Below are 24,232 nucleotides of genomic sequence, written 5' to 3' on the forward strand. Positions count from 1 at the left end.
CCAAAAAAAAATCAAGTGACTTACCCTGGTCTACACTACAAAATTAAGTCGACATAATGCAGCTTATGTCAGCCTAACTGTCAGTGTACATATTACAGCCTTGCTCCCACCGATCTAAGTGCCCTACTACACTCATATAATAACTCCACCTCCACAAGGCTAATGTCAGTGTAGTTAGGCCAACGCAGTGTCCATGTAGACACTGTGTTACTAATCCCCTGTTGGCTGCCAATCTTGTCAATTTCATGGCTCCATGCTGAAGCCGTGAAACTGACAAGAAAGCACTCCCCACTCCCGGCCAGGCTGCTTCCCGCTGCCCAGCTCGCCACTCGGAGCCGGCTGCCCCTGGGGTCCTAGCTCCCCGCTCCCAGTCAGGCTGCAGCCCCGGCTCCCCACAAGGTGCCCTGCACCAAGCGTCCCAGCTCCCCACTCCCAGAGGAGATCAGGGAGGTGAGAGCCAGGCGGTTGCAGCGAACTGAGGTGGCGAGCAGCCAGCAGGGAGCCTGTGGGGCCGCCAGGCTCCTGGTGAGGAACTGCAAGAGGACCTGAGAGCCTGGGCTCTCAGCTCCTCACACTGCCCCACTTAGCTTGGTGGAAGCGCTCTTGATGAGGACATTCACCATCGACCAAAAGAGGAAAGTGTGACATGAACCACTGCTGCAGTAATTGCTGCGGTGGCTGTAAGTTGACCTAATATCGTTCGACTTAAGTTTTTAGTGTAAACTTGTCCTCAGGGATTATGGAAAAAAAAAGCCTTTTTGCTTCTCGTTTGTATTTCAGATTTGGTCTAAGTTAATAATGACACAGTCATTAGTTTTTGGCTGGTGCTCAGTGGCTGACATGATGAATTTGTTTTCAGTCCTGTTTCTAATAAACAGATTCCATTTTACAAAAATCTCTATCACCAATTATATTGTCTTTGTCAGTGTCTTCAGCAAATTCTTTCAGTGAAGGGACACAGAGGCTGAACTACCCTCTTATATCTACCTAAATGGGGTATATTAGTGGGACAATTTGGTTTGCTAGATGTTGTTTTTCCTTATACTTTTTCCTGTGATCTGTATCTGTTTTGTGACTAAATAGTGGACTTCAGTTTCCAGTATCAAAAAATATAGCCCAAGAATTCTTTTTTGTGTCTTTTCCCTCATTTTTGTTGTGTTTTTGCATTTGATTGATTAAATATTTTCAATAAAAATGTAAGTAATATATTTTTCTTGCTGGACCCTGAGAGAGATGAAAAACATCACATTGGTGTATAGAGTGAGAGTATACACTGTAATTAAAACAATGCTGCCATGTACGTCTGATATTGATGAACATCTTGCTTTGTTCTGCAGTGCTAATTTTGTCTAAGAAACATTGAAGAGCCCAAGGTCCCTACCTCCAATACAAACACTTTTTTTTACAGTTTTACAAAATAATGTTTTGAATATAAAACCTGTCTGTACAATAATAATATTAGGGAGTATGTTCTAGGGATGTGTCAAAAACTTCAGTGCTGTTGAATCTATTGAAAAGATATAGGAAAACCCATGTTTGTGAAAAATAAAAATGTTGCTTGGAATTTTCAAAGTGCTTTATGGGATTTGGGTCCCTGAATCCCATTGAATGTCAAAGTGCTTTCGGTGTCTAACTCCCTTCAGTGTCATTGAAAATCCTACACATTGATGTTTTCTACTTAGTGTTTTTCACTCTGTGAAAAACTGTCTTTCCACCAAACATAAAACTCTGAGTTATTTTATGCCACCACCACCTGAATCCTATCTTGCTCTCTTGGAGCTGTATTTGGCTGACTGAAGTGTCCTGCAGCAGCTATCTGGCCAACTTGTCCCAAGGCAGAGTTGTATCATAACTAAACAGCCACTGGAACTGCTTTCAGTTTTTCAACTGAAAATTACCCATGCAGGACTCATTTATATGTATTGGAGTGAGCAATAGCCTGGCATCTTGTATGCACAAAGCTTGACTAAGCATGTTGTGTGTGGAAAACTAAGTGGGAGTTGGCACAATCACTGTTCTAGTCTGATAATAATATGCCAACATCTCTCAAATAGGGGGTCATGATCCATAGGCAAGATGCAAAAGTGTGGCCAGAGGAGGCATAGCAAAGAGACTAAAATGGCTAATGGCTGCTAGGATCCAGAAGAAACAAGCTAAGGAGAAGGAAGGAGGAGTAGTTCTTTCTCCTATTTCTGCCTCCCCATTGCTGCTGTGGTTTGTCAGTCTTCCAACCCTCCCTGCCAGGTTTAAAGATAATGAAGTGTCTCCTCCTCCCAGCTTCTCACTATCTTTAAGCAATGCTTCCCTGAGGCACAGAACACTGCAAGTGGATTGATAGGAAGAGAGGAAAGGAGACAAAGCACCTTCCCTAACTGTCTCTCAGCACCCTTACTCAGCAGCACACAGCATCAGCTCTCACTCAGAAGAAGGTACCCCCATCCAGCATGCACCATCCGCCTTCAACCAAAACCAACAGCCTTATCTTCTTGTGATCCCAGTTCCCCCATCCCACAATATACTCCTCTCAAGAAGCTCTGTTTAACAAATGCAGCAGCATTCTGTATTAACCAAAGTTTCTGACACCTGATTCAACGTGTAGCCCCATTAATTGCTCATTGAAGTAATCTAGCCAACAGGTGACAAAGACCTAGATGCTGTTAGCAACAGAAGGAAAGTTGTGACTTTCTAGTCTAATGCAGATGGGAAAGTGGGCTTGGCCACTGCTGGTGTGTGATTGGTTAAAAGCAGCTGAATGTGTAATAAGCTGCCCTTATTGTGAACTTGTGTAACGATTGGAGAACATATTAGGAAAGCCCATAGATTTTATTTCAACCTCATCTGGTTGAATACCATCTCACCATCCCACACCAATACCATCTCACTTCATCCCTCATTCTGCCACTGGGCAGAGTGCTCAGCCACCTTTACTGGAGATTAGCACTGGATGTCATCAGTACGCTGATGGGTACCATAAGTCCTGCCTCCTTATTAGCCCTTCTAATGTACTGAACAAAGGATGGGATAAGCCCCACAGAACCCCACAAGTGCTTTAAGTGGACATCTATATTTATCATAGTCCTCCCAACAATGTCTGTGGAGAACATTGCCTTCTCGTTGTGTGAGAAATGTGTATTTCTTTAATAGATATTAAATATTCTGTAGGAAGTATAATAGAGAATGATTTCTCTTTAAATGTAAAAAAAAATCATTTTTTAGACCAGAAAATGTGTGTGTTAAATTGGGAAATGTCCCAAGATGCATCTGTCTTTTTGTTTATCCAGGAAAGTGTTTTAGTTCTAAAAGTTCTGTAGTAAATTCAGATACTTGTTAACTGGGGTATTCAGCTTTAATATTCGCTATGTCCATATCTGGCAGATTAAATATTTAAATATGTTCAGAGTCTGCTGTTATGAGTCAGGTTCCTTAATTCTTTTCCTTTGTTAGGGATGAATAATAGCATATAAACTATTTTGAAAGTTCACTCATTCACTAGGGTTTCAAATTTACATATCTTTTCATGCCAAGAATTTAAATGTTCACGTTTTAAATAAGAGTAGGTGAATGTATGAAAAGATTTTGTAATCGTACTCTGTGAAATACTCTGCAATTAAAATTCACTCAGCAAATCTTTTTCTTTCACTCACTGTGATTCACATTGGGTTGAATCCTGCAATTCTTACTCAAGGGAAGCTTTGTTAAAGTCTGGGGCAGTTTTGCCTGAGTAAGAATTCCATGGTTGGGTCCAAACTGTGTAGCGGTATCACTAAACTATGCATACACAACCTGTTCCTACTCCCAATAAAGTCAATAGCAAAACTCCCATTGACTTCAGTGTTGCAGGATCAAATTGGTACTAGATAGAGCACTGGTCTGGGACTCAGGAGACCTGGATTTTGTTTCTAGCACAGACATCCTGAGTGACCTTGAGCAAGTTACTTTATCTCCCTGCACTTAAGTTTCCCTGTCTGTAAAATGAGAATAATGAGACTGACCACCTTCTTAAAGCACTTTAAGATGTACTGATGAAAAGTGCTATATAAGTGTTAGGTGGTGGTGTTATTATGTTGTTATTACTACTATTACTATTATGAAGGATAAGGGGAGCCTTGCAAATGTCAAAATCAAACTGTCCTTCTATTTTAATAAAATACCTGTTGCCATGTGGGAAACTGTGATTTCAGACCAAATGAATGTAGATATTTTCTTAATATGTAAGCCTGCTCTTATGCATATCATTCAGCAACTTAGTGTGCTGTTGAAACTGTTTTTCCTGTTGTTAGACCTAAAAACTATATATCACAATTTCAGATGGACCCAGAATCTAAACCCCAGATCAGAACAGCCCCCATTCAGAGTAAGTGTTGGAAATCCAAACCTGATTCCAGCTTCAAATTTTGCAAATGGCTTCTATATTTGTAATTAGCCGAGCCAAAAATTTGGATCCAAACACCCTGAATTGTGGTTTACTTCTCTCTAATCAAAATATGAAATATTTTCCTTGTAACTAGCTAGATCCATTTTTGTTCTTTTAGATTCTCTGTACCAATGGGAACACCATAGGGAAAGTCTGAAAGCTTAGCTGAAAACATCCACTTGTTCTGTGTTTTTGTCTTTTGAACTACAAGTCAGTAAAGTTTTTACTACATTTTGTCTACTTTCTCATTTTCAATCTATAAACCACTGCGCATACTTTTTTGCTGTTACCACTGATATAAATGCATCTCATACAGAGATCAAGGGGAGCATTGAAGTGGTTGTTTGAAAAGCAGCACAGACTGATTTCTTGAAAATCTGTAGTCACAGTGTTCAGTCTACCAAATATCCTGTTTTAGCTTTAGCAGGGTGAGCTCCTATGAAAATGTTGCAAACTCATAATAATTGTTGCAGAGAGCACAGAAAATGCTGACTGCATACATATAGCCCCATCACATGTTTTGGCAATCGATGTATTGGTGTCAATCTTTGTAATATGGCACTGCAGGGCTCTCTTGGCTCCTCCCCCTGCTGTGCTGACAAAGTCACTATGAGACCCTCGGATTCAGCAACCGCTGGTGCCGTTTAGTTATAGGTTGTGCTCCCACTACTTTTTTACCATACACAGCTTGAGTTCTAGTGTCTGCACCCAGGAGGGAAGAGCTATCACTCTGCTTCTACTCCCTCACTCCTCCTTTCCCCCGGCTTCCTTCCACCCAGCCTTTTATATAACCATGGCTAATTGGGCAGGCAACTATCTCCCATTCCCCAGTTAGGTACAGGTTTTCTCTAGCCAGCTCCAATTTACTTCCCTTAATGGGAGCTGGCATGACAGAGAGCTGAGTCAGCAGTTCTTGCCCAGCACCCTGTCGCAGTCTTGAACACGATTACTTGAATTTACTAATTAGCCATATGAAGAAGTCAATAAGACATGAGTGTATGCAACACATCAGGAGAGGGTGAGGTTAATGCATTTTATCAGTGTTTGAGAAGCACAATACATGCAGCAGCTTCTCTCGTGATTCTTGAGAGTCTGATTGAGCTTTTGAGTAGTTAGCAGTTTACTGAATTGCCAACAGGATGAAAGACTGAATATAGAAAACAAGTTATACATTAACCTATAGGTCCATATGTAAGATGGCACTGTGAAATCAGCCAAATCCGCCTCTTAATGCTGATACCATCTACAGCACATGTAAATAACTTGTATTTTATATGGTTGTCCATGTCTCTATGTGGCTGAAATTGGTATATGTTCTTTTCCAACTTTTCTGGATTAGGCAATTTAAAAATTGAGGAAAATGAATTGCACAAACATTTCATACAGTAAATGCCACATAAGTTATGGATGCATAGCTAGAGGTAATCCTTCTGAAATATACACTTCATGACTTGTTCTACAAATGGATGAATCTCAAGATGTCAGCAAAATAGCAAATCATTTGGGTCCTTGTTATGCTTTAGTTTGTTTTAAGACTTAAGAAGGATATAATCAGCATCAGTAAACACTGAGTCTGTTGCAGGGTGAATATTTGCCTAGTTTTACCTTCACTCATTAATCCTACTTCCTCCCTCCCCAACTGAAAGAATGTCTGTGATACATTATTAAAAATATTAATATCTTTCTTTCCTCTAATGTTGTTGTGTTCTTTAGAAAGGGACGAATGTATATAAAATGTAGTACCTACTAAAAAGCCAATATAACTGATTGTGGGTGGAGAATTGGAGAGATGAAATATGACAAGATTAGTTTTTCCTGAGAAGATAGAAGGGAAGCAGTATATAGAGAAATAAAGATACAGGCCCTGATGCCACTGATTTATGGGGCTAAGTGTGTTCAGGGTTTAACAGGATAACTCGCAGGATCAGACATATAGGTAGTTTTTAGGTTTTTTTAAATCTCTAAACACAGTACAGGAAAAAAAACAAAGCAAACACCGTGACCAAATACATCAAGACATCATAGAAGAACTTAAATCTCAACAGTGCAAAAGTGCTTACAGTCCCTTCTCAGACATTTAACAGGTCTCCAACACAGCTTCATGCATAAGTATATAGGGAATGAGAGAAAAATGATAAACACTGTGACAGATATGTCAATTTCCTGCAATATCATTGAAAAACCTCATTGTTTTAAATTTTTTTGTTACTGTGGGCTGGAATTGTATGTAAACTCTTGGAGGGGCAGGGGGAGAAGATGTGACTAATGCACGAATTAGGAGTTCAAAAGATTATTTTGAAAATATGCCGGATCAGTGTCGATTTATGGGACAATAAATGTTAACTGTATTTCCTGGGTATTCCCTAGGAAGAGGCTTCCATTTGAGGAGAGATTAATAATTTACATTAACCTCTTAAGAACATAAGAATGGCCATACTGGGTCAGACCAAAGGTCCATCAAGCCCAGTATCCTGTCCTCTGACAGTGGCCAATGGCAGATGCCCCAAAGGGAATGAACAAACAATTATCATCAAGTGATCCATGGCCTGGCACCCAATCCCAGCTTCTGGCAAACATACTGGGGACACCATTCCTGCCCATCCTGGCTAATAGCCATTAATGGACCTATCTTCCATGAATCTATCTAGCTCCCTTTTGAACTTCATTATAGTACTGGCCTTCACAACACTCGCTGGCAAGGAGTTCCAGAGGTTGGCAATGCGTTGCATGAAAAAATACTTTCTTGTGTTTATTTTAAACCTGCTACCTATTAAGTTCATTTGGTCACCCATTGTTCTTGTATTATGAGAAGTAAATAACCCTTCTTTATTTACTTTCTCTATATCACTCATGATTTTATAGACCTTTATCATATCCCCCCCTTAGTTGTCTCTTTTCCAAGCTGAAAAGAAGACATGCCCTAACTTTCATTCTGGATCTAAGATGGTTATAAACTTGTAACCCTGGGGAAAACTCAGCTTTGGGTTTTGAAGGACTAGAACCTTCCAGAGCCGTAGGCTGGCATTGAGGTGACCTCTAGTAAGCCTTTTAGCATGCATGTAGGTTTTTATTTTCTAATATCTTTTCTCTGTAATGTTTTACCTTAAGAAGAAATGTGCCCTTGAAGGATGTTGGAGGGGGAATATAGGTACAGTTACCCCAAAATTATGACATATACATTTTATAAATCTCTAGAAATTATTGAAAGATCTTAACCATGTATAACAATAATAATGGGATTTTAAGGTCTTATGTCTTGAGTTGTAATGTAGAAAAGGGCGAGTCCTAGTTTTCCTTTGATGTATATGTCCTGCTTTGTACATTTGTCACTGGTCTATATGGAATAAAGCTGCACCTCTCACCAGTATAATTTGGGGTGTAGGAAGAAACAGATCTCTTGACAGGTTTGGAGGACTTTAAATGACAAGACCATTGTTTGAAAGCATATTTGTGACATGTTAGAAGTACTCCTGATGGACTTGGTTATTGGGTATAATACAGATAAGGCAGATCTGTAACTAGGCATTTTAGTACCCGAGATGAACAAGCATATTTGCGCCCCTACTGGGGTTTTTTTTTTAGATAATCTGAATTAGGATATTATAGAGTAATGAGAGTGCATTTATTTTGCTTATCAGTACAGTATGTAGATGATAAGTTACTGTATGATTCTTTTAAGTGTTACATTAATTTCACACAATCCTTTAATATCCTTATAGTATCCTCCTATATAACCTTTAAACTCATTGACAGGCACTGAAAAAAACATGGACTGGAAATAATCGTACCATAAATATGGATACTGCAATGACTTAATGGCATGAAACGTATTCAGAAAGACATAAAATTGCATTTCTGTTTATAAAAAAAACAAAATGATACTGGTGGTTTTCCATCATCCCGCAGTGAGACTATAGCTGGAACAAACCGCCATCTCTTTCAATGACACATTGGAGAATAAAAGGGATTCAAGAGTAAACAAAGAATGAATTTACCAGGGAGGTGCATTATCTAGCAATCGAATTACCAGCATAGCATTTGACTCTGTATAAACAGAAGCCACCCTTTCTCTGGCCTTTATATGAGGGAGACATCCATTTTGTGGGGGAGAGGATGTAAGATTTCTGGTTTTTACCTTTTTGCATAGCAATTTTAGTTTTCTAAGAAGAATATTGATTATTGTTTGCTTGCTGGTACAATATTATGGTTGGCTTATACCTGATAATTTTTCCTATGGAATCCTGCCAAGCATATTGTGATAATGCCCCTTTAAAGGGGAAGGATTATATTAGCATGGCTTGTTTGTATAAAGCCCCTGTGGGAAGTATCATTCAGTGAGGGAAGCTATGCTGTGACAGCTGGAAAGAGGCATGATGCATCCTGCATCTTGGAAGGGGTTTAGACTAGATGACTCTTGCAGTCCCTTCTAACTGTATGGTTCTCTGACATTTGACTTCTAGCCAGGCGAGGCCCCTCACACCTAACTGTGGAGACAGAAAAGAGTATATGGTTGTGATTGTGAAATCAGATTATGCTGTGCTTCAGTCTGAGACAATGCCAATATCATACTTGTAATGGCTAGATGGACATATCACCAAGTTCTCGTAGAGAACGGTGGCCTGGTTTCATAGAGAAAGGTATCAGGAACAGACTGGCTAGGTCACAGCCCAGAATGCTGCGAGCACAGATCACAGTGGACATGCTTCTTTGCCAGTGTATATCTCACCAGCAGCCCCAATCCACATTTACACCCAGTGCAGATTTCTGTATTGGTTTAGTCACCTGTACAGTAAATGGCCTGAATTTTTATGTGTGGGCATAACTGAAAATTGTCCCCGGTCCAAAATTAGAGACCTTTTAAGAGAAAAACCAAGGTATGTTCAGCATCCTGGGCCAGTTGGCCCTAACAGTAACAATTCCCTGATGTGTGAGTGCACCTTGCTGGAGTTAATGGAGCATTATAACAGTAGATCAGAGGGAGGTTCCTTATTCTGTTCTCTGTAATATCGATTGAATCAGGATGGGGCAGCAACAAGTAAGGGTGGGTCATAGTAACAGGAAAACACAGCTAAAGGAGGGAGCAGGGTGTGTTTTACCATTACAGAGTGGTGACTATATAGAGGCATGTTTTACTTTATTTTCTTTGGTTCTGCTGTTGCTTCTCGTACTGAAAATCACAAGCAGCCCAGGACTACTACTACTACTTTTTCTTTCTTGTCTGAACACTTCCTTCTAAGCCTGGAAGCCCCTCTGCCCCTCCATGCTATTTTGTAAACAAGGCGAGTGGCTCATCCTATCTGGGTAACTGTGCCCTCTGCCCCTCCCTGTGCTGGGGCTTTGCCCTCTGCCACCATCTGGCAGTCCCTCATCCCCTTGGGCTGAACCCAGGCTCCTACCCCGCTCCCAAATTTGCTCTTTGGCCCCTCTCCTGCACCCGCCCCCAGCCAGTTTTTGTCCCTTGCTCAGACCTTCCCAACCCACTCTCAATTTGCCCCTTCCCCCCCTTTAACCCTTTTAATCCCCAGTGAGAGCAGCAGCTTTAGCAGATGTTACTGAGCAATGAGCATGGTCAGTAGGAACCAAGATCCTAGTGCTAGGGATACTGCTCCCGATGGGGTCATTGAGCCTGTGATTTGGGTGGGGGGAGAATGCTGGGCACACTGGGTTCTGGCTGGCTGCTGCTGGGCCCAATCCTGCAGGGGAGTTGTGGCAGACACCGCTGGGCCCAATCCTGCACACCACCCTGTTTTTGCACCCCTGACCACTCTGCACCCTGGGTGGCTTCCCCGCTCAACCTGCCCTCACTATGGCCTGGAGATAAGGAGCTCAAGGGAAATAAGTGCAGTGATATCAACTGACTTTAGCACACGGAAGTCATCACCACATAAGTATTGTTCAGTATCTTGAATGTGTTTTGCTGTCTTTATCTCTGGCTCTGTATTGATATAGATGATATTAAAATACATTACGATTCTGTAGTGTTGTCTCTAAATACACTGTTTTTATGATGCAGCATCTGCTGCTTAGATGAGTCTTATCATAAAACTAAAAAGTCAAGCAACAATCAGCAGTTGTGGAGGAAATTCAAATCAGATGTTAAAAATAGGGTGACACAAATCTACAAAGGAATTTTTATTAGTATAAGAACATATGGTTTTATTTTCTGTAGTTTTCCACTAATTCATTGTTTTCTTAAAGTATGATACAATAGTTTATCCTTACTTGATGATTTGACTGTTTAATTAGGTGTCATTGGACTTGACCAAAGAATAACCATTGGTCCATAGCATTTTGCTTTCATAATGCCTAAGCCTTTTATCAGCTTATTATCTGAGCGTGCAAAGTCACTGAGCTTAGTTTTCAAAGGTGCTTAACCCATGCAGTTCCAGTGACTTCAGCGCCTCTGAAAATCAGACCCATTGTCCCTCAATGTTAGATATATCACTTATTTCAGACACATTTACAACTCTCCTATGAAAAATACATTTGACATTATCCCATTATTTATTACTAGAAATAGCAGACATCAGAGATAGGTGTTGGGTCATCACATTAATATTATAGAAAATGTTGCACAAGTTCAAACACTCTGCTATTTTCCATTGTGTCCTGTCCTTTATTTCAGTCCCTTTTCACACACTGTAAAGGGCAGTAGTGCAAGTTTGGGTGTTAGCAGGTTGTAAGATTGGGCCAGGTTTTGAGAAACATATACCTCAATAACATGTTGATAGATAATATCAATTGTGTAGCTTTCTACTCCATTCAGAAAGCTCAGAGAATGCAGTAGAACAGTGGTTCCCAAACTACTTCTACCACTTGTGCAGGGAAAGGCCCTGGCGGGCCAGGCTGATTTGTTTACCTGCCACGTCTGCTGGTTCGGCCGATCGCGGCTCCCAGTGGCCTTGGTTCGCTGCTCCAGGCCAATGGGAGCTGCTGGAAATAGCGTGGGCCGAAGGATGTACTGACCGCCACTTCCAGCAGCTCCCATTGGCCTGGAGCAGTGAACCAAGGCCCCAGGAGCCGCAATTGGCCGAACCTGCAGACGTGGCAGGTAAACAAACCGGCCCGGCCTGCCAAGGGCTTTCCCTGCACAAGCGGCAGAAGAAGTTTGGGAACCACTGCAGTAGAATATACATTGTTAAACTCTTCAAATTGAGCCACAGTTGTGCAACCTTAAATCACATTAGTGAATACTTCAGTGGAATTACTTGAGTCCAGAAGAGCTTATGTAGGTGAGAAAGGGTTTCACAGCTGGATGTCTTAGGTTTCTATTCTGTATGATTCTAGGTCTGACTAATAGATACTAGCAGAGGCTTGTCTTAGAAATTTTGGACATTTCCAGTAGAGTTACAAATCCTTAGCTCTACTGAAAGAAAGAGTTGACAAAGGCGAAACAATGATACTTCATTGTGCTGTTTGCCAAGATTATTTATTTGTCTGTCCCTAACTCTAACAGAGGTTTCAGTTTGAAACGTGAAACCAGGTTGGTCCTTATATGACTAAGTATAAGAAATGATCCCTCTTTTTGATTGTCCTGAGGTTTTTATTCCTGAGGTATAAAAATGTGTTACTTATAGAGAGGAAAATGCTTATGAGTCAAGAGGGACATAATAGCCATGTGGCACAAATCTTCATTTCAGGAAAGGTTACCAGACCAGAAACCACTATCCCTTTCTTCATCTCGATAAATCATATCCAAATGAAGAATGTAACAGTTATAAGTCACAGAATCTCATAACTTGATCATAGCATAATGCTACTAGCATATTACGTAGAAGATTTAATGGAGGATAAGCTGTCCTCCTCCAAATAGGTTTCAGAGTAGCAGTCATGTTAGTCTGTATCCGCAAAAAGAACAGGAGTCCTTTTGGCACCTTAGAGACTAACAAATTTATTTGAGCATAAACTTTCGTGGGCTACAGCCCACTTCTTCGGCTGCATGGAATGGAATATATATTGAGGAGATATATATACACATACAGAGAGCATGAAAAGGTGGGAGTTGTCTTACCAACTCAGAGGCCAATTAAATAAGAGAAAAAAACTTTTGAAGTGATAATCAAGATAGCCCAGTACAGACAGTTTGATAAGAAGTGTGAGAATACTTACAAGGGGAGATAGATTCAATGTTTGTAATGGCTCAGCCATTCCCAGTCCCTATTCAAGCCTAACTTGATTGTATCTACTTTGCATATCAATTGTAGCTCAGCAATTTCCCCTTGGAGTCTGTTTTTGAAGCTTTTCTGCTGCAAAGTTGCCACCCGCAGGTCTGTCATTGAATGACCAGACAGGTTAAAGTGTTCTCCTACTGGTTTTTGAGTGTTATGATTCCTGATGTCAGATATGTGTCCATTAATTCTTTTGCATAGAGACTGTGCAGTTTGGCCAATGTACATACTCCTCCAAATAGTGCAGCTTTAGACCTGATTCTCATTTACACTGAAGCCACTTCACATCACTGGCAGTGTATGAATTACATTTATATTCACTTTGTCTCCTAGTGTAGTGTAAAGAGCCTTAGGACAACTGAAAATCAGGCTTGTAATTTTAACTTTCATCTGAATGCTGTCACGGATCCCCGGGATCTGTGCTACACTCCAGTTTTTGAACAGTCTCTTGGAGGAACCCATTTAGTGTGCCAGATTTCCCAAGTGTCTCATTTCTCCTTCTGTAGACCCCGCAGCCTACTGAGCTCCAGCACTCCTGCTTCACACCGTGAGCTCTGCTCAGTGAGTCCAATTTAAATAGACATCTGGTAGAGAATAGACTCTTGAGGGGCTAATCATGTCGGACAGTATTTGCAGCAAAACCCCACACAGTGTTTTTCAAAACAAAGTAGAATGTATTATTTAAGTGGTACACAGCACTGGAAGTCCTTAGGTTAGCACGGAGAAATAATGGTCAAGCCACAGTTTACCAGCCAAGCTGTAGTGAACTCCATTTTTGGGCTCTGTCTCTCTCTGACTTCCTTCCTTAGTCAGTTCCCAGGTGAAAGAGCTCAGCTTCTTTGAGAGCCCACTTTGAGCTGATTTCCACTATGGGGAGATCAAAGATGCTGCAATCAATGAAGCAAGGATTGATTTAGCGGGTCTAATGAAGACCTGCTAAATCGATGGCAGAACGTTCTCCCATTGTCCCCAGTATTCCAGCTCTCCAAGAGAAAGCTAAGTCGACTGAAGAGCGTCTCCCGTTGACTCAGTGCAGTGAAGACACTGGGGTAAATCGACCTAAGCTACGTCAACTTCCATTACATTATTCACATAGTTGGAGTAGCATAACTTAGGTCGACTTACCCAGTAGTGAAGATAAGCCCTTTATTCCCTGCTGGACACTCCGTCATTTTTTTCCAGGCAGGACCATGCTGAGTTCACAACCCCCCGGCCAGAGCTTCTGTTAAGTGTCAATAACATGAATCACTGGAGCGTGCATTGTCTCCTTGGACCTTTTGTTGACCTGAGTCAGTTTCAGCCAGTCCCTTAATAACACTACTCATTCCACCCAAACAGGGAGGTGTCACATGCACTTATATCTTTTACCATAGCCTGAGAGCAAAATTAATCTTCTTCCCCACACTGTGTAGCAATGCAAAGCATAAGAAGAAACTGAGGATTCATAAAAATATTGCAGAAAATTCCCACATCACAAACACCAGCGCACATCATGACTTTATAGCATGGGTATAATCCAACATTGTAAACAGGACCAGTGTGCAATTGCAGAAAATAAATACTTTTCAAATAGCTGGACATTGTCTGATGAAGGGCAGAAACAATGGTCAGCTGATAAAGTCCATTCTGTCAAAACTACTGTAATTCTTAGATCTGATAGAGGAAGCTCTAATAAGATTTTCTAAAATAAATGAAATAGCAAAACAAAAGGCATTTTGTGCAGGTTGTGATTTGGAGAGACTACACATTTGTGGGATTTTGTCCCCTAAAATTAGTCATGTGGGTTAGATAAATGCTTATTGCAAAGGGCACTTTTTTTTTGTCATCTCTTCACTGTTGAGAGTCTATTTTGCTTTTGAGCCAAACCACACATTTCATATACTGCCAAACTTGCAGCAGATAAGTTGACAACCTGTGCTTACACAGAAGGTAGATACAAATAAATTAAATTATCTTATTGGCTTTATAAGCAGAAAGTATGGAATAATCTGGTTTACAAAATGAAACCTGAAAATCCCACTTTTGTATATTTCTGAGTCTTTGCCTGAGTATGCTGCAAACTTACAAGACATGAGTTACTTATATAGAAATGTCAATTTCCTTTTGATTACAAGTTGAGCAAAATAGGTCATTCTAATTATTTGCTTTGCAGATGAAGGGCCAGGGCCTTGGCCCTGGCAGTTTTTAGTTACCTCACTGGTGCAAAACAGCCAGAAAGTTACCCACAAGGGGCAACCAAGGATGCCAGAGAGCCAGCATTGCCACTGCTTCCTGGCTTCATTTTAGGTGGTATGTTGAGGACAAGGCAGAGTGTATGGTGCTCCACTGTATCCTCAGCCAGCACAGCAGTCCTATGGGACCAAATGTAGCTGACAAAATTTAAAGCAGCCATAATAGGCCCAGGATTGAGGAAGTGGAAACCAAGCTTAGATCCACCTTTGCCACACACCATCCTACACTCTCGTCAGCTCTATCAACTGTAAACTCTGTCAAACTTAGTAGCTGGACCAAAGTCTTTAATTTAACCATATATTGTATTATTGTAAAATATATATATATATATTGACATTTATTTTTTGCAAGGAGGATCTCAAATTTTAGAATGACTTAAACGTGTTATATAAATACAATATAATTGCAATTTGTATGTTAGCATCTGACATCTGCAGTGTACCCCAAAACACCATATAAAGAGAGGATCACATTTTTACCTCAAATGTGTTTCCTGCCTCCTAATGGCAAAGCTAAATAATAGGGGGGCTGGATTACTTGGGGTTTGGCACATCAGGAAAAGATATGTTTTCAGATTAGATCTCTAATAAGGTAAAAAGTCAAGGAGACAGAGTAATCAGGCTGGTTGTTCCAGAGAGCAAGAGAGAAACACAAGAAGGTGCTTGTATTAACAGCAGTGAGAATGTGCAGAGAGGAAGCTAGTGTGCTAGAAAATGAGAAAGGAGAGTGCTTCAAATGGTAACATCCTTTGTGGTGTTTTAATAAAATCAAGTAAATACTTTCTGCATGGAGCTTCATGGTCTTCCAGAGATGTTTGAAAGAGATTTAAAAGCAAACTTTCTTGAATCCTACTTGGTAAAATTTTTGTATATTTAAAATAAAATGTAGTTTTTATCATGCATACTGCACCTCTATTATAGGGCAAACAGGCATTTTTGTAGAAATTATATTTAACTGAGAGAAAAAAAAATATTAATGGAAATGTGGTGAAAAATATTAATGAAAATGATAAATACATATGTGCTACTTCCTTTAGTGAGTTCCTGAAATAGTCTTCTCCAAGATTTAATGGCTTCCAGTGTTGTGTGTACACTTGTTATTACCAGAGTAATACCTAGATTTGAAGGTAATTTGTCAAAGAGCTATAGTTCTCACACACAAACTTGATGGTTAATGAAAATTGGATTTATTTTAAGATTGCCAGATAACTAGTTTCTGTAATGATAGCAGCCATTTAATTTAATCCAAGTAGAACTTATTTTCTGTTCAAACATCCAGCCTTATACATTGTTCAATGTGAGACCTACCTAGTGGTATCATGTGGAATCTCCCATAGGCTACAAGTCAGGAGTCCAAGGCTGGCAAAGGCCATCATTTCTATAGTGCAGTTGTTATTTTTCAGAAAGAAACAGACTGTCAAACATACAAACAGTTCAGCTAGTTTGCCAAGCTTTGGCATGTACTACAGAAACTACAGTACTTCCCCAGCTGGAAGAGAAGACAAAGGCAAACTAGGTTAATTGGTGAGAATGGCTGACAAAACGCATAATGTAGCCAAGCTAAACAAAAGAAGTGGACCAAGGAAAAACATACATTGCACATTTAGCCCCCTGCCACATGACATACATCATATTGCAGCGTATAACATGGAAATGCAATTCATGAATATAAACCTGCTACAGAACCTCACTTTATATTTATTTGTATATATTATTATAATTAATTGCAAACTCTTTGTTAATATATAATAGAACCCACGGCCCTTGCTAGGATCAGGGCCCCATTATGCTGCATGCTACAAAAACACAGAGGTACAGCAAACATGGTGATCCCCGTTGATTCCATTGTATCTACTAGTAATCAATATTGAGTTAATAAATTCCAAGGCTAGAACACAGGGTATGGTTACAGAGTAGCAGCCATGTTATTCTGTATCAGCAAAAAGAACAGGAGTACTTATGGCTTTGTATGGTTATTATCAGTGAGGTCTTCTAGACCAGAAGACTCAAATTATTATTATTCCATAGGACTGTATACTGATTACATACTTTTGAGATGCTGATCTCTGTTACACCAGTATAAATCCAGAGTAAGTCCATTAAGGCCTATTAACTTACTCTGAATTTACATTAATGTAAATGAGAAGTGAATAATTTTTGCAATTACACACTGAAATCAGAATCTAGTTATAAATCAGTTAAGTTTTCTTGCCCTGTCAGGTAAATGAAATGAGAATTTGGGGCATCATGTTTGCTGTGGATATATGGATGGTGAGTCTTAATAACATGGTGTAGAGATTTACAATACTTGTGCATCTAGTGTAAACTACTGTATCTTGCATTTTATTAGCTGTGCAGTATTCTTGTGGCCTTGCTGGCTGAGGCCATTGTATGTCCACATTATTATTGTTAAACTTGCCTTTCAACAAAGTTCACGGACCTTTCCCACATTTCATCTTCCTGATGAGTCGTAGAGCGCTGTGTTTGCATAAGAGACCTTGTCTCTCTTGCATTAGCTGTAGTTATGTCAAGGTGAAATATAATTTGTGTGGCTTCCTAATAGATACAGAAGAATATTAAGTACATTTTCTTTATCACTTGTCACATCCATCACATCAGAGACATCGACAATGTCATTTATATACAGCCCGGGGTGCACCATCCCACGGGGAGCACTGGAAGCGACTGTGACACTGAGGAAGCTTGCCTGCTAACTACCCTTTTGTGGGATACAGCTTGTTTCCCCTGTAGGGCAGTCCCATTCTACCATGGCTGTGCTCCTCCACCTTTGCACACTCACTTTGGGGTGTGCCTCCTGGGAATTAGGAAGGGAGAAGTCCCTGCTCTCCCTTGGCTCTAGGGCTAATTGTGCCTGGCCTTTTTGTAGGATGCGTGGGAATGGGGGAGGTGCGCGTGCATACACTCATATTCACGTTTAATGATTAGGCAGACACTGGCTGAAAATGATTTGGGAACATACTAGGAAGAATATCACTCAGAACTGGGCAGCAAAAGGTGAACAGTTTTCCTTTGTGGCATTATATTAATGCAGCAAAGGAGAGACCTCTTGGTCAATTGAAACAGATAACACCTGCTAACGCATGAGAATCTATCATAGAGTAGCACATTCACACAATCAGTATCCTTTTTATTGCAAGCATTTCCATTAATTGCTGAAGAAATTCATCACCTAGCTCATTGGCCTGTGTCCAAAAGAAAATGTGGAAATTAAGAAGGCCTTTAGTTTTAGAGTAAAGTTAGAAACTTGGAATTCTAATTTATTCCACACAGAGACAAATACTACCTGACGTTTGCAGAAACAAGTTTGCTGCATTCTTTCTTAGTCTAATCAAAGGTGCTATGATTTAGGAATAAATTAATTGGTCTTCATTTTTTTACAGCAGTACATTTATTTGGCTTAACATGGCAACTGCAGCCTGTAGAAGGGCAGCTCTATGAAAATGGAGTCAGCAAAGGAAACAGGGCCACAGAGTCCATGGATACCACCTACTCGCCAGTTGGTGGGAAAGTGCCTGATAAATCAGAGAAGAAAGGTAGGTGTGAGCATAGGGCAGGGAGGGAGGGTGGGAGTATTTACACTTTAATGCAGTTTAGATTACATATTTGTCACAGTCTGGCTATTTTTAATTAAGGTTCAATCTCTTCTGTTATAATTTTAAACCAATCAATGGGTCATATTGTGCCACTGATTTTTTTTTCAAGCAGGGCCCCCCCACTAAAATCAATGGATGGCTCAAGGTTATTCAGAAAGTGATGCTCATGGAACAAAATATGGGCTTTCATTTTGCAAAAGCAGTGATCTGATGAAAGCCAGCTTTGGGATCTTCAATGCCCATAGCTGAACAGGTCCCCTCTTGGTAACAACCCCCAGTGTGTGGGGTTGAGGGCTATGCTGCTATGCAAATGTCTTGATCATCAAAACCAATCTTAGGCAGAATGAAAAAATTCAAGCTGTCCATTGAGAAAAAGGCCCAGCTTCCAGATCTTTCTCTTCTCCAAAACACTGTGTGAGTAGTGAAAAGGAAAGGAAAACATGACGATTTCACTCTCACTTGCCCACCTTCCCATCTCCCTTCATGTGGAAGGATAGAATTCCTATGCTTGTCTGACCATAGGTGGTAGATAAAATCTCCTTCTCATGATACTGGCACAGCAGGCAAATGAAGTAGAGAGAGCAAGGGGAAGGAGGAGAAATTGAGGAAACTGGGAGAACAGAAATCGAGGTGAAGACAAAGACCAGCCTTTTTTGGAGGGGAGGAGGTGAAGGGCAGAATCGAACTGAAGTCTTATCTGCACTGTCCTACAGTTTAGTTTATGGGGATGTGAATAGCAGTGTGCACCAAAGTGCTGTGCTGAATTTCTCCCGTGTGACTGCTGCGGGTGTGAACTAAAAGGTTCCTAATTTGCATTAATGTAGTCCTGTTTTAAGAGCGCTACATTAAGGCGAACTAGGAACCTTTTAGTTCACACCTACATTGTCCATGCAGCAGAGTTACGGTGCAGCACTTTGATGCATGCTGCTATTCACACCCCTCTAATCCGAACTGCAGGGCAGTGTAGACATGCCCTGAAGGCTCTGGCAATTATAGGGAATTCTCTGCCTTTTGTACAAATAGAATAAGTGCCACGGTCTCCTAAATATGAAACATGATGGGCCACTGTGGTAGCAATCCTTACGAAAGGCTATTACATCCCAGGACAATAGGCTTACAAATCAATGTGGCACAAATAGAAAGAGACCATGGAAGAAAAAGAAGCAATTGAAGTAACACACGAGGAGGTGACAGTATTGTCATTTCCTTTTTTTCTTCAGAATGGATTGATGGTGAATTGCAGTACTGTATTTGTGCCCTGATTCCATGTGGGAAAGGGCCAAGTTATGTCATATACCTTGTACTTGACTTTATTAAATCACTTTATCAATATACTTCAGATTTAACAAAAGCTTTTCTGGAGCATTTGGCTTCTCAAGGGGGATTTATAGAAAAGGTTCCATGTGCAAACAAGTTAAATTACAGCATAACCAATCAGTTAGATGTGGAGATTATTTATGTATGTGTGGGGCCGCTCTGTGGTAGGACAGAACTGTTCTGAGGATCATGGAACCATATGATTCCACAGAAATGGCAAAGCTTAGAAGTGTGCAGCATCTGCAGTGCTTCCCAGGAGGGTGCATCAACTAGTTCCACAGCAGTGCTGAAGGGATTTAGACTGTTCTGCCACCTCTTTCCCCTACTTCTTGTTGGGATGGGGCACTGACAGGGAGTATTCCCTACACATGTGGAGACGCATGGAAAAAGGCTCCTTGAGTCCAGCGCTACAACTTTTGTGAACTCATGGGTGTACATTCCGGTCTGAATATTTTCCACTTCTAACCTTCATTTCCCCTCTTTTATTTAAATAGCCATCAGACACTGTATTCATAATGTAGGGCCAAATCCTGCTTGTGTTAAGGAGAGGAAGGGGACGTTGGCAGCCCCTTATGCTTCAGCAGCATAACAGCTTCTTTACTTAGTGCCCATGAGTTTGGTAGACTGAGGACCTCTCTTTCAGGCTGTTTGGCTCACCAAAGTCCTAAATTAAAAGCCATAGCCAGGGCCTCAGCCAGCAAGCAGGTATACTGGGCGTGGCAGCATGCACTAACAAGAGACAAACAACCTTCTTTATAAAAGAGTGGTAAAGTATCCCAGGCCGCCATCCCTCCCTCCCGTTGTTTAGATGTATGAGCAGCACAGCTTGTCCTCCTTAATCTTACACACCTTCAGCAGAAAAGGATAGTATTTTGTCTGTCAACTTCAATCCTATAGAGATTTCACAGGAATAGATAAAACTGCCAGATATTCACAATCTCACAATTTCCCATCCCTGAGTGACATTGTGAGATGGTGTGCCAGCCTTTGAGAACGTATATGTTAATTAATCTTTGAATGAAAATCAAAGTTGCAAACTGGCAAAGCACGTTTCTTTAAGGAGGCATTTTGTAACATGCTGACCTGTGGCTGGGAGTTAATGTTTTGCAATGGAGCAATATGATTAAAAACCCAGGCTGGTACTTGGAGATTGTATGTCTCAGGAATCCATTATAATCAGCATACTGGTACTTTCATGTGATAATTGGCATCTTGCTGTTCAGATTTTTACTTTCCTGAAGACAGAAGAGACTTGCAATTTAGGAATCTATCTTTTGCATTTATTGTTATGGAACAGTGAAGGATTAAAGCCAATCAGTGAAATTTGGCAGCTATTACGAAAACTCTAAAATATTTAAAATAATGTAATAATATATATTTTGTCTATGAACAGAATGTTAAGGTGAAAAAATGTCACTCAGGACAACTTCAGCAACTAGCATTGACATTTGGAAAGTTTATTTCACTGCAAACGTCTAGAAGACGCAAGAAAACTAAGACAACAATAGTTTGTGCAAACTTTACATTCAGATACTTCCTTATGTGTACAATTGAATGCCTGCTTCGTTCAAAAGAGCTTAGAAAACAATGCTGAGAGATCAGTGGTTATGTGTCTTTCTGTGAAGTAGCAATGATGGTTCAATAAGTAAGAAAACATGGACTTTCTTCAGGCATGCTTAATCTAAACTAAGACCTCCTCAGCTGAAAGACAGTGAGATCTTTGGATATGTATTATTTCAAGACTGTCAGCACTGACACACAATTCACCCAAATCTAGTTACATCAAAATTTTTCTGTGCCTAAATCATAACATGCAGACATATTTAAAACCATGATATTATATACCTCCAACAAAGAAAGAAGCATTTTTGCTTTGGAGAGAAGTAAGGCAGTTACAATATTTTTTAAAGACCATCAACTCTGACCGACAATCCCATTAACTTAAAAAACAGTATTGTGTCCTTGACTTTATAGTTATTGCTCTAAAACCTTGTAACTGAATATTTTTAATTATCACATCTCAATACCATCAAAACATTCCTTAGTGCTTTACTTAGCCTAAGGTAACTGCTTGCAAAGAGACATTAAGATCTGATATCTCTCATGTCCTTGAAATGGGTGAGAGTTTTCTTTTATTATACATTAGCCAAAGAGAGACATTTTCTTTTATTATACAGTAGCCAAAGAGAGACTTATATATGTTTTTCTCCTCATTTTATTCTTGATCACACTAGAAAGCTTGAGTTCATTTTCAAACTCAAAATTCAAGAATTTGTTTGCTAGAGGAAACTGAAAAAAAATAGGCTAAACTCCTCCCCCCAAAAAAATTGTTAAAGAACCAGTTTGAAATTATTATAATTTAAAGTAACATATTTACTTATGAATTCTTAGATAACTCATTCTGTACCCTACAAATAGGTGCTCTACAGTTGGGGTGGATACACGTGGGATAACTCAGTGGTTTGAGCATTGGCCTGCTAAACCCAGGGTTGTGAATTCAATCCTTGAGAGGGCCATTTGGGGATTAGTCCTGCTTTGAGCAGGGGGTTGGACTAGATGGTCTCCTGAGGTCCCTTCCAACCCTGATATTCTGTGTTTCATTCCTTATACAAATAGGTCCTACTTCCCATTCTGGTGATTCAAAGCAGCCATAAAGCCAGTAGATCCAGCACTCTGAGAAATTCCACTGCCTAGCAAATTACATGTCTCCTCATTCAGAATGTTGTGTACTGCCTACACTTGTCAAAGTCCATGAAGGATCTCACCAAGGATCCTTATACTATTAATGTACTCTGGAAATAGCTGGCCACAATTTTACTAGTCCCGTTTTCTTTTTTTAGGATGCCATTTACAGTATTCCATATGCATTATAAAGGGTGAGATTCCTATTTCATTCTAGTTGTTCATCCTTTTCCCTCATGTTGATGCTTTATTGGGAGAGGTGGTACAGAAAAGGAATGGGCTACTGAGTTCAGTCTCATGCTGTTAAATCATCCTAATAACATAGGACCCTCTCCTGCTTCTGCTGAGGTATGTGAGAGTTTTGCAATTCACTTTGATGGTTGCAGGATTGGGTCCATGGTTTGCAACCTGTCAGGATGCTAACTGTTGGCAAGCTAAAAAGAACATAAAGGAGTGATACAAGCCAACAAAGCATGTCAATTCATACTCAGTTTGAAATTCCCTCTTTTGTTCCTCCCCTAATATTTCAGCTCACCAATTCAAGAGGACATGTACTATGATGTCTGAAAATGTACTGCCTGCATAATGACAAGATGCCAAATATTGCGTTAGATATAATGCCTGTCTCTGTCCTCATGCCCTCCTGTGTTGTATACATCAACTACAAACCATTACCTTTAGCAACAATGTTCTTCTTTATTTTTCAGACTGGATTAGCAATATTATAGCAAATTTGTTAGGAATAGTGATTAGGAGAAATCCTGATTTATACTTCAGCTTTCACTGACCAGTCCTGATAGTTTATTCACTGTTTTCAATACTGTCCATTTATATACCTTATATTGTACCTACCAGGCTGTGATCTGGAATAACTGACAGAAGGAGATACCCCAAGTGTATTCTATCAGTGCGTACTCAGTTGAAAGGCATACTCTGTTTGTGTGGCCTAATTTCTGTATGCAAAAACTTTCATTTTTCCCAGTTACATAGAGTCTCCTCTGCAATCATTAAAATCTAATGAAGTTTCCTGGAGAAAAGTGCTCTACAGTGCATAGCTGTAAATCTTGCTTGCAAATTAATTCATTGGCGGATTAACTGAATAATAATTAGCTAATTTCCAACATATTAATACTACTTAATAATTACCTGTTATTACCTACCTAGCCTATTATTTTCACACTTTGTGAATGTGACAGGTGATTGTTTTCTTTGTTTCTGGAAAATCAGTGTTTCAGAAAGGACGAGCCATAGACACAGGAGAAGTTGACATTGGAGCACAAGTTATGCAGACCATCCCACCAGGTTTATTCTGGCGTTTTCAGATTACTATCCATCACCCGGTGTACCTGAAGTTTAACATTTCACTTGCAAAGGACTCTCTGCTGGGAATTTATGGTAGAAGAAACATTCCTCCCACACATACTCAGGTAATTAATAATAATACCAGCAAGTCTATTGTGCTTTACACTTTCAGAGAGCTGTATCGGCATTAATATTCACAATGCTTTTATAAAGGAGGGAGAGAGAGATGTAAATATTAACTGTTCCATCCTTCCCCTCTTCAGCCAGCCTACAGATTGTGGGCTCTTCTAAGCAAAAGGACAATGTAGGCGTGTTAGCGGTGCTTATCACCCTAAAGTCAGTGGGGAGGGGACAAGGCATAGTTCTGTTTCCCCTCTGCACCAACCAGCAGAGGGAAGGACATACTGTAAAACACCTCCTTGATCCACCACCGGGGCAGTATGATGCTGTGCCTATATGTTAAATAAAATCTATATAGCTTTAATCTTGTTCAGAGTTGAGTTC

The 24,232-nt window shown here is 40.2% G+C and overlaps 1 protein-coding gene across 10 annotated transcripts in view; it reads left to right on the forward strand.

Moving 5' to 3' along the window:
* Nucleotides 1-24,232, forward strand: part of TENM1 (teneurin transmembrane protein 1) — a 1,405,227-nt gene that overhangs the window by 1,203,562 nt on the left and 177,433 nt on the right. For 8 of the 10 annotated variants that reach the window (XM_030575184.1, XM_030575189.1, XM_030575193.1 and 5 more), the window contains 2 exons: nt 18,215-18,367; nt 23,654-23,853. In XM_030575184.1, the coding sequence (XP_030431044.1) occupies nt 18,215-18,367; nt 23,654-23,853 (353 nt within the window). The remainder of the gene's footprint in view (nt 1-18,214; nt 18,368-23,653; nt 23,854-24,232) is intronic. The other 2 variants (XM_030575188.1, XM_030575192.1) reach the window with 2 other exon arrangements.

This window comes from Gopherus evgoodei, chromosome 9 (assembly GCF_007399415.2).
Source record: "Gopherus evgoodei ecotype Sinaloan lineage chromosome 9, rGopEvg1_v1.p, whole genome shotgun sequence".
In the NCBI taxonomy this organism is placed as follows: domain Eukaryota; kingdom Metazoa; phylum Chordata; order Testudines; family Testudinidae; genus Gopherus; species Gopherus evgoodei.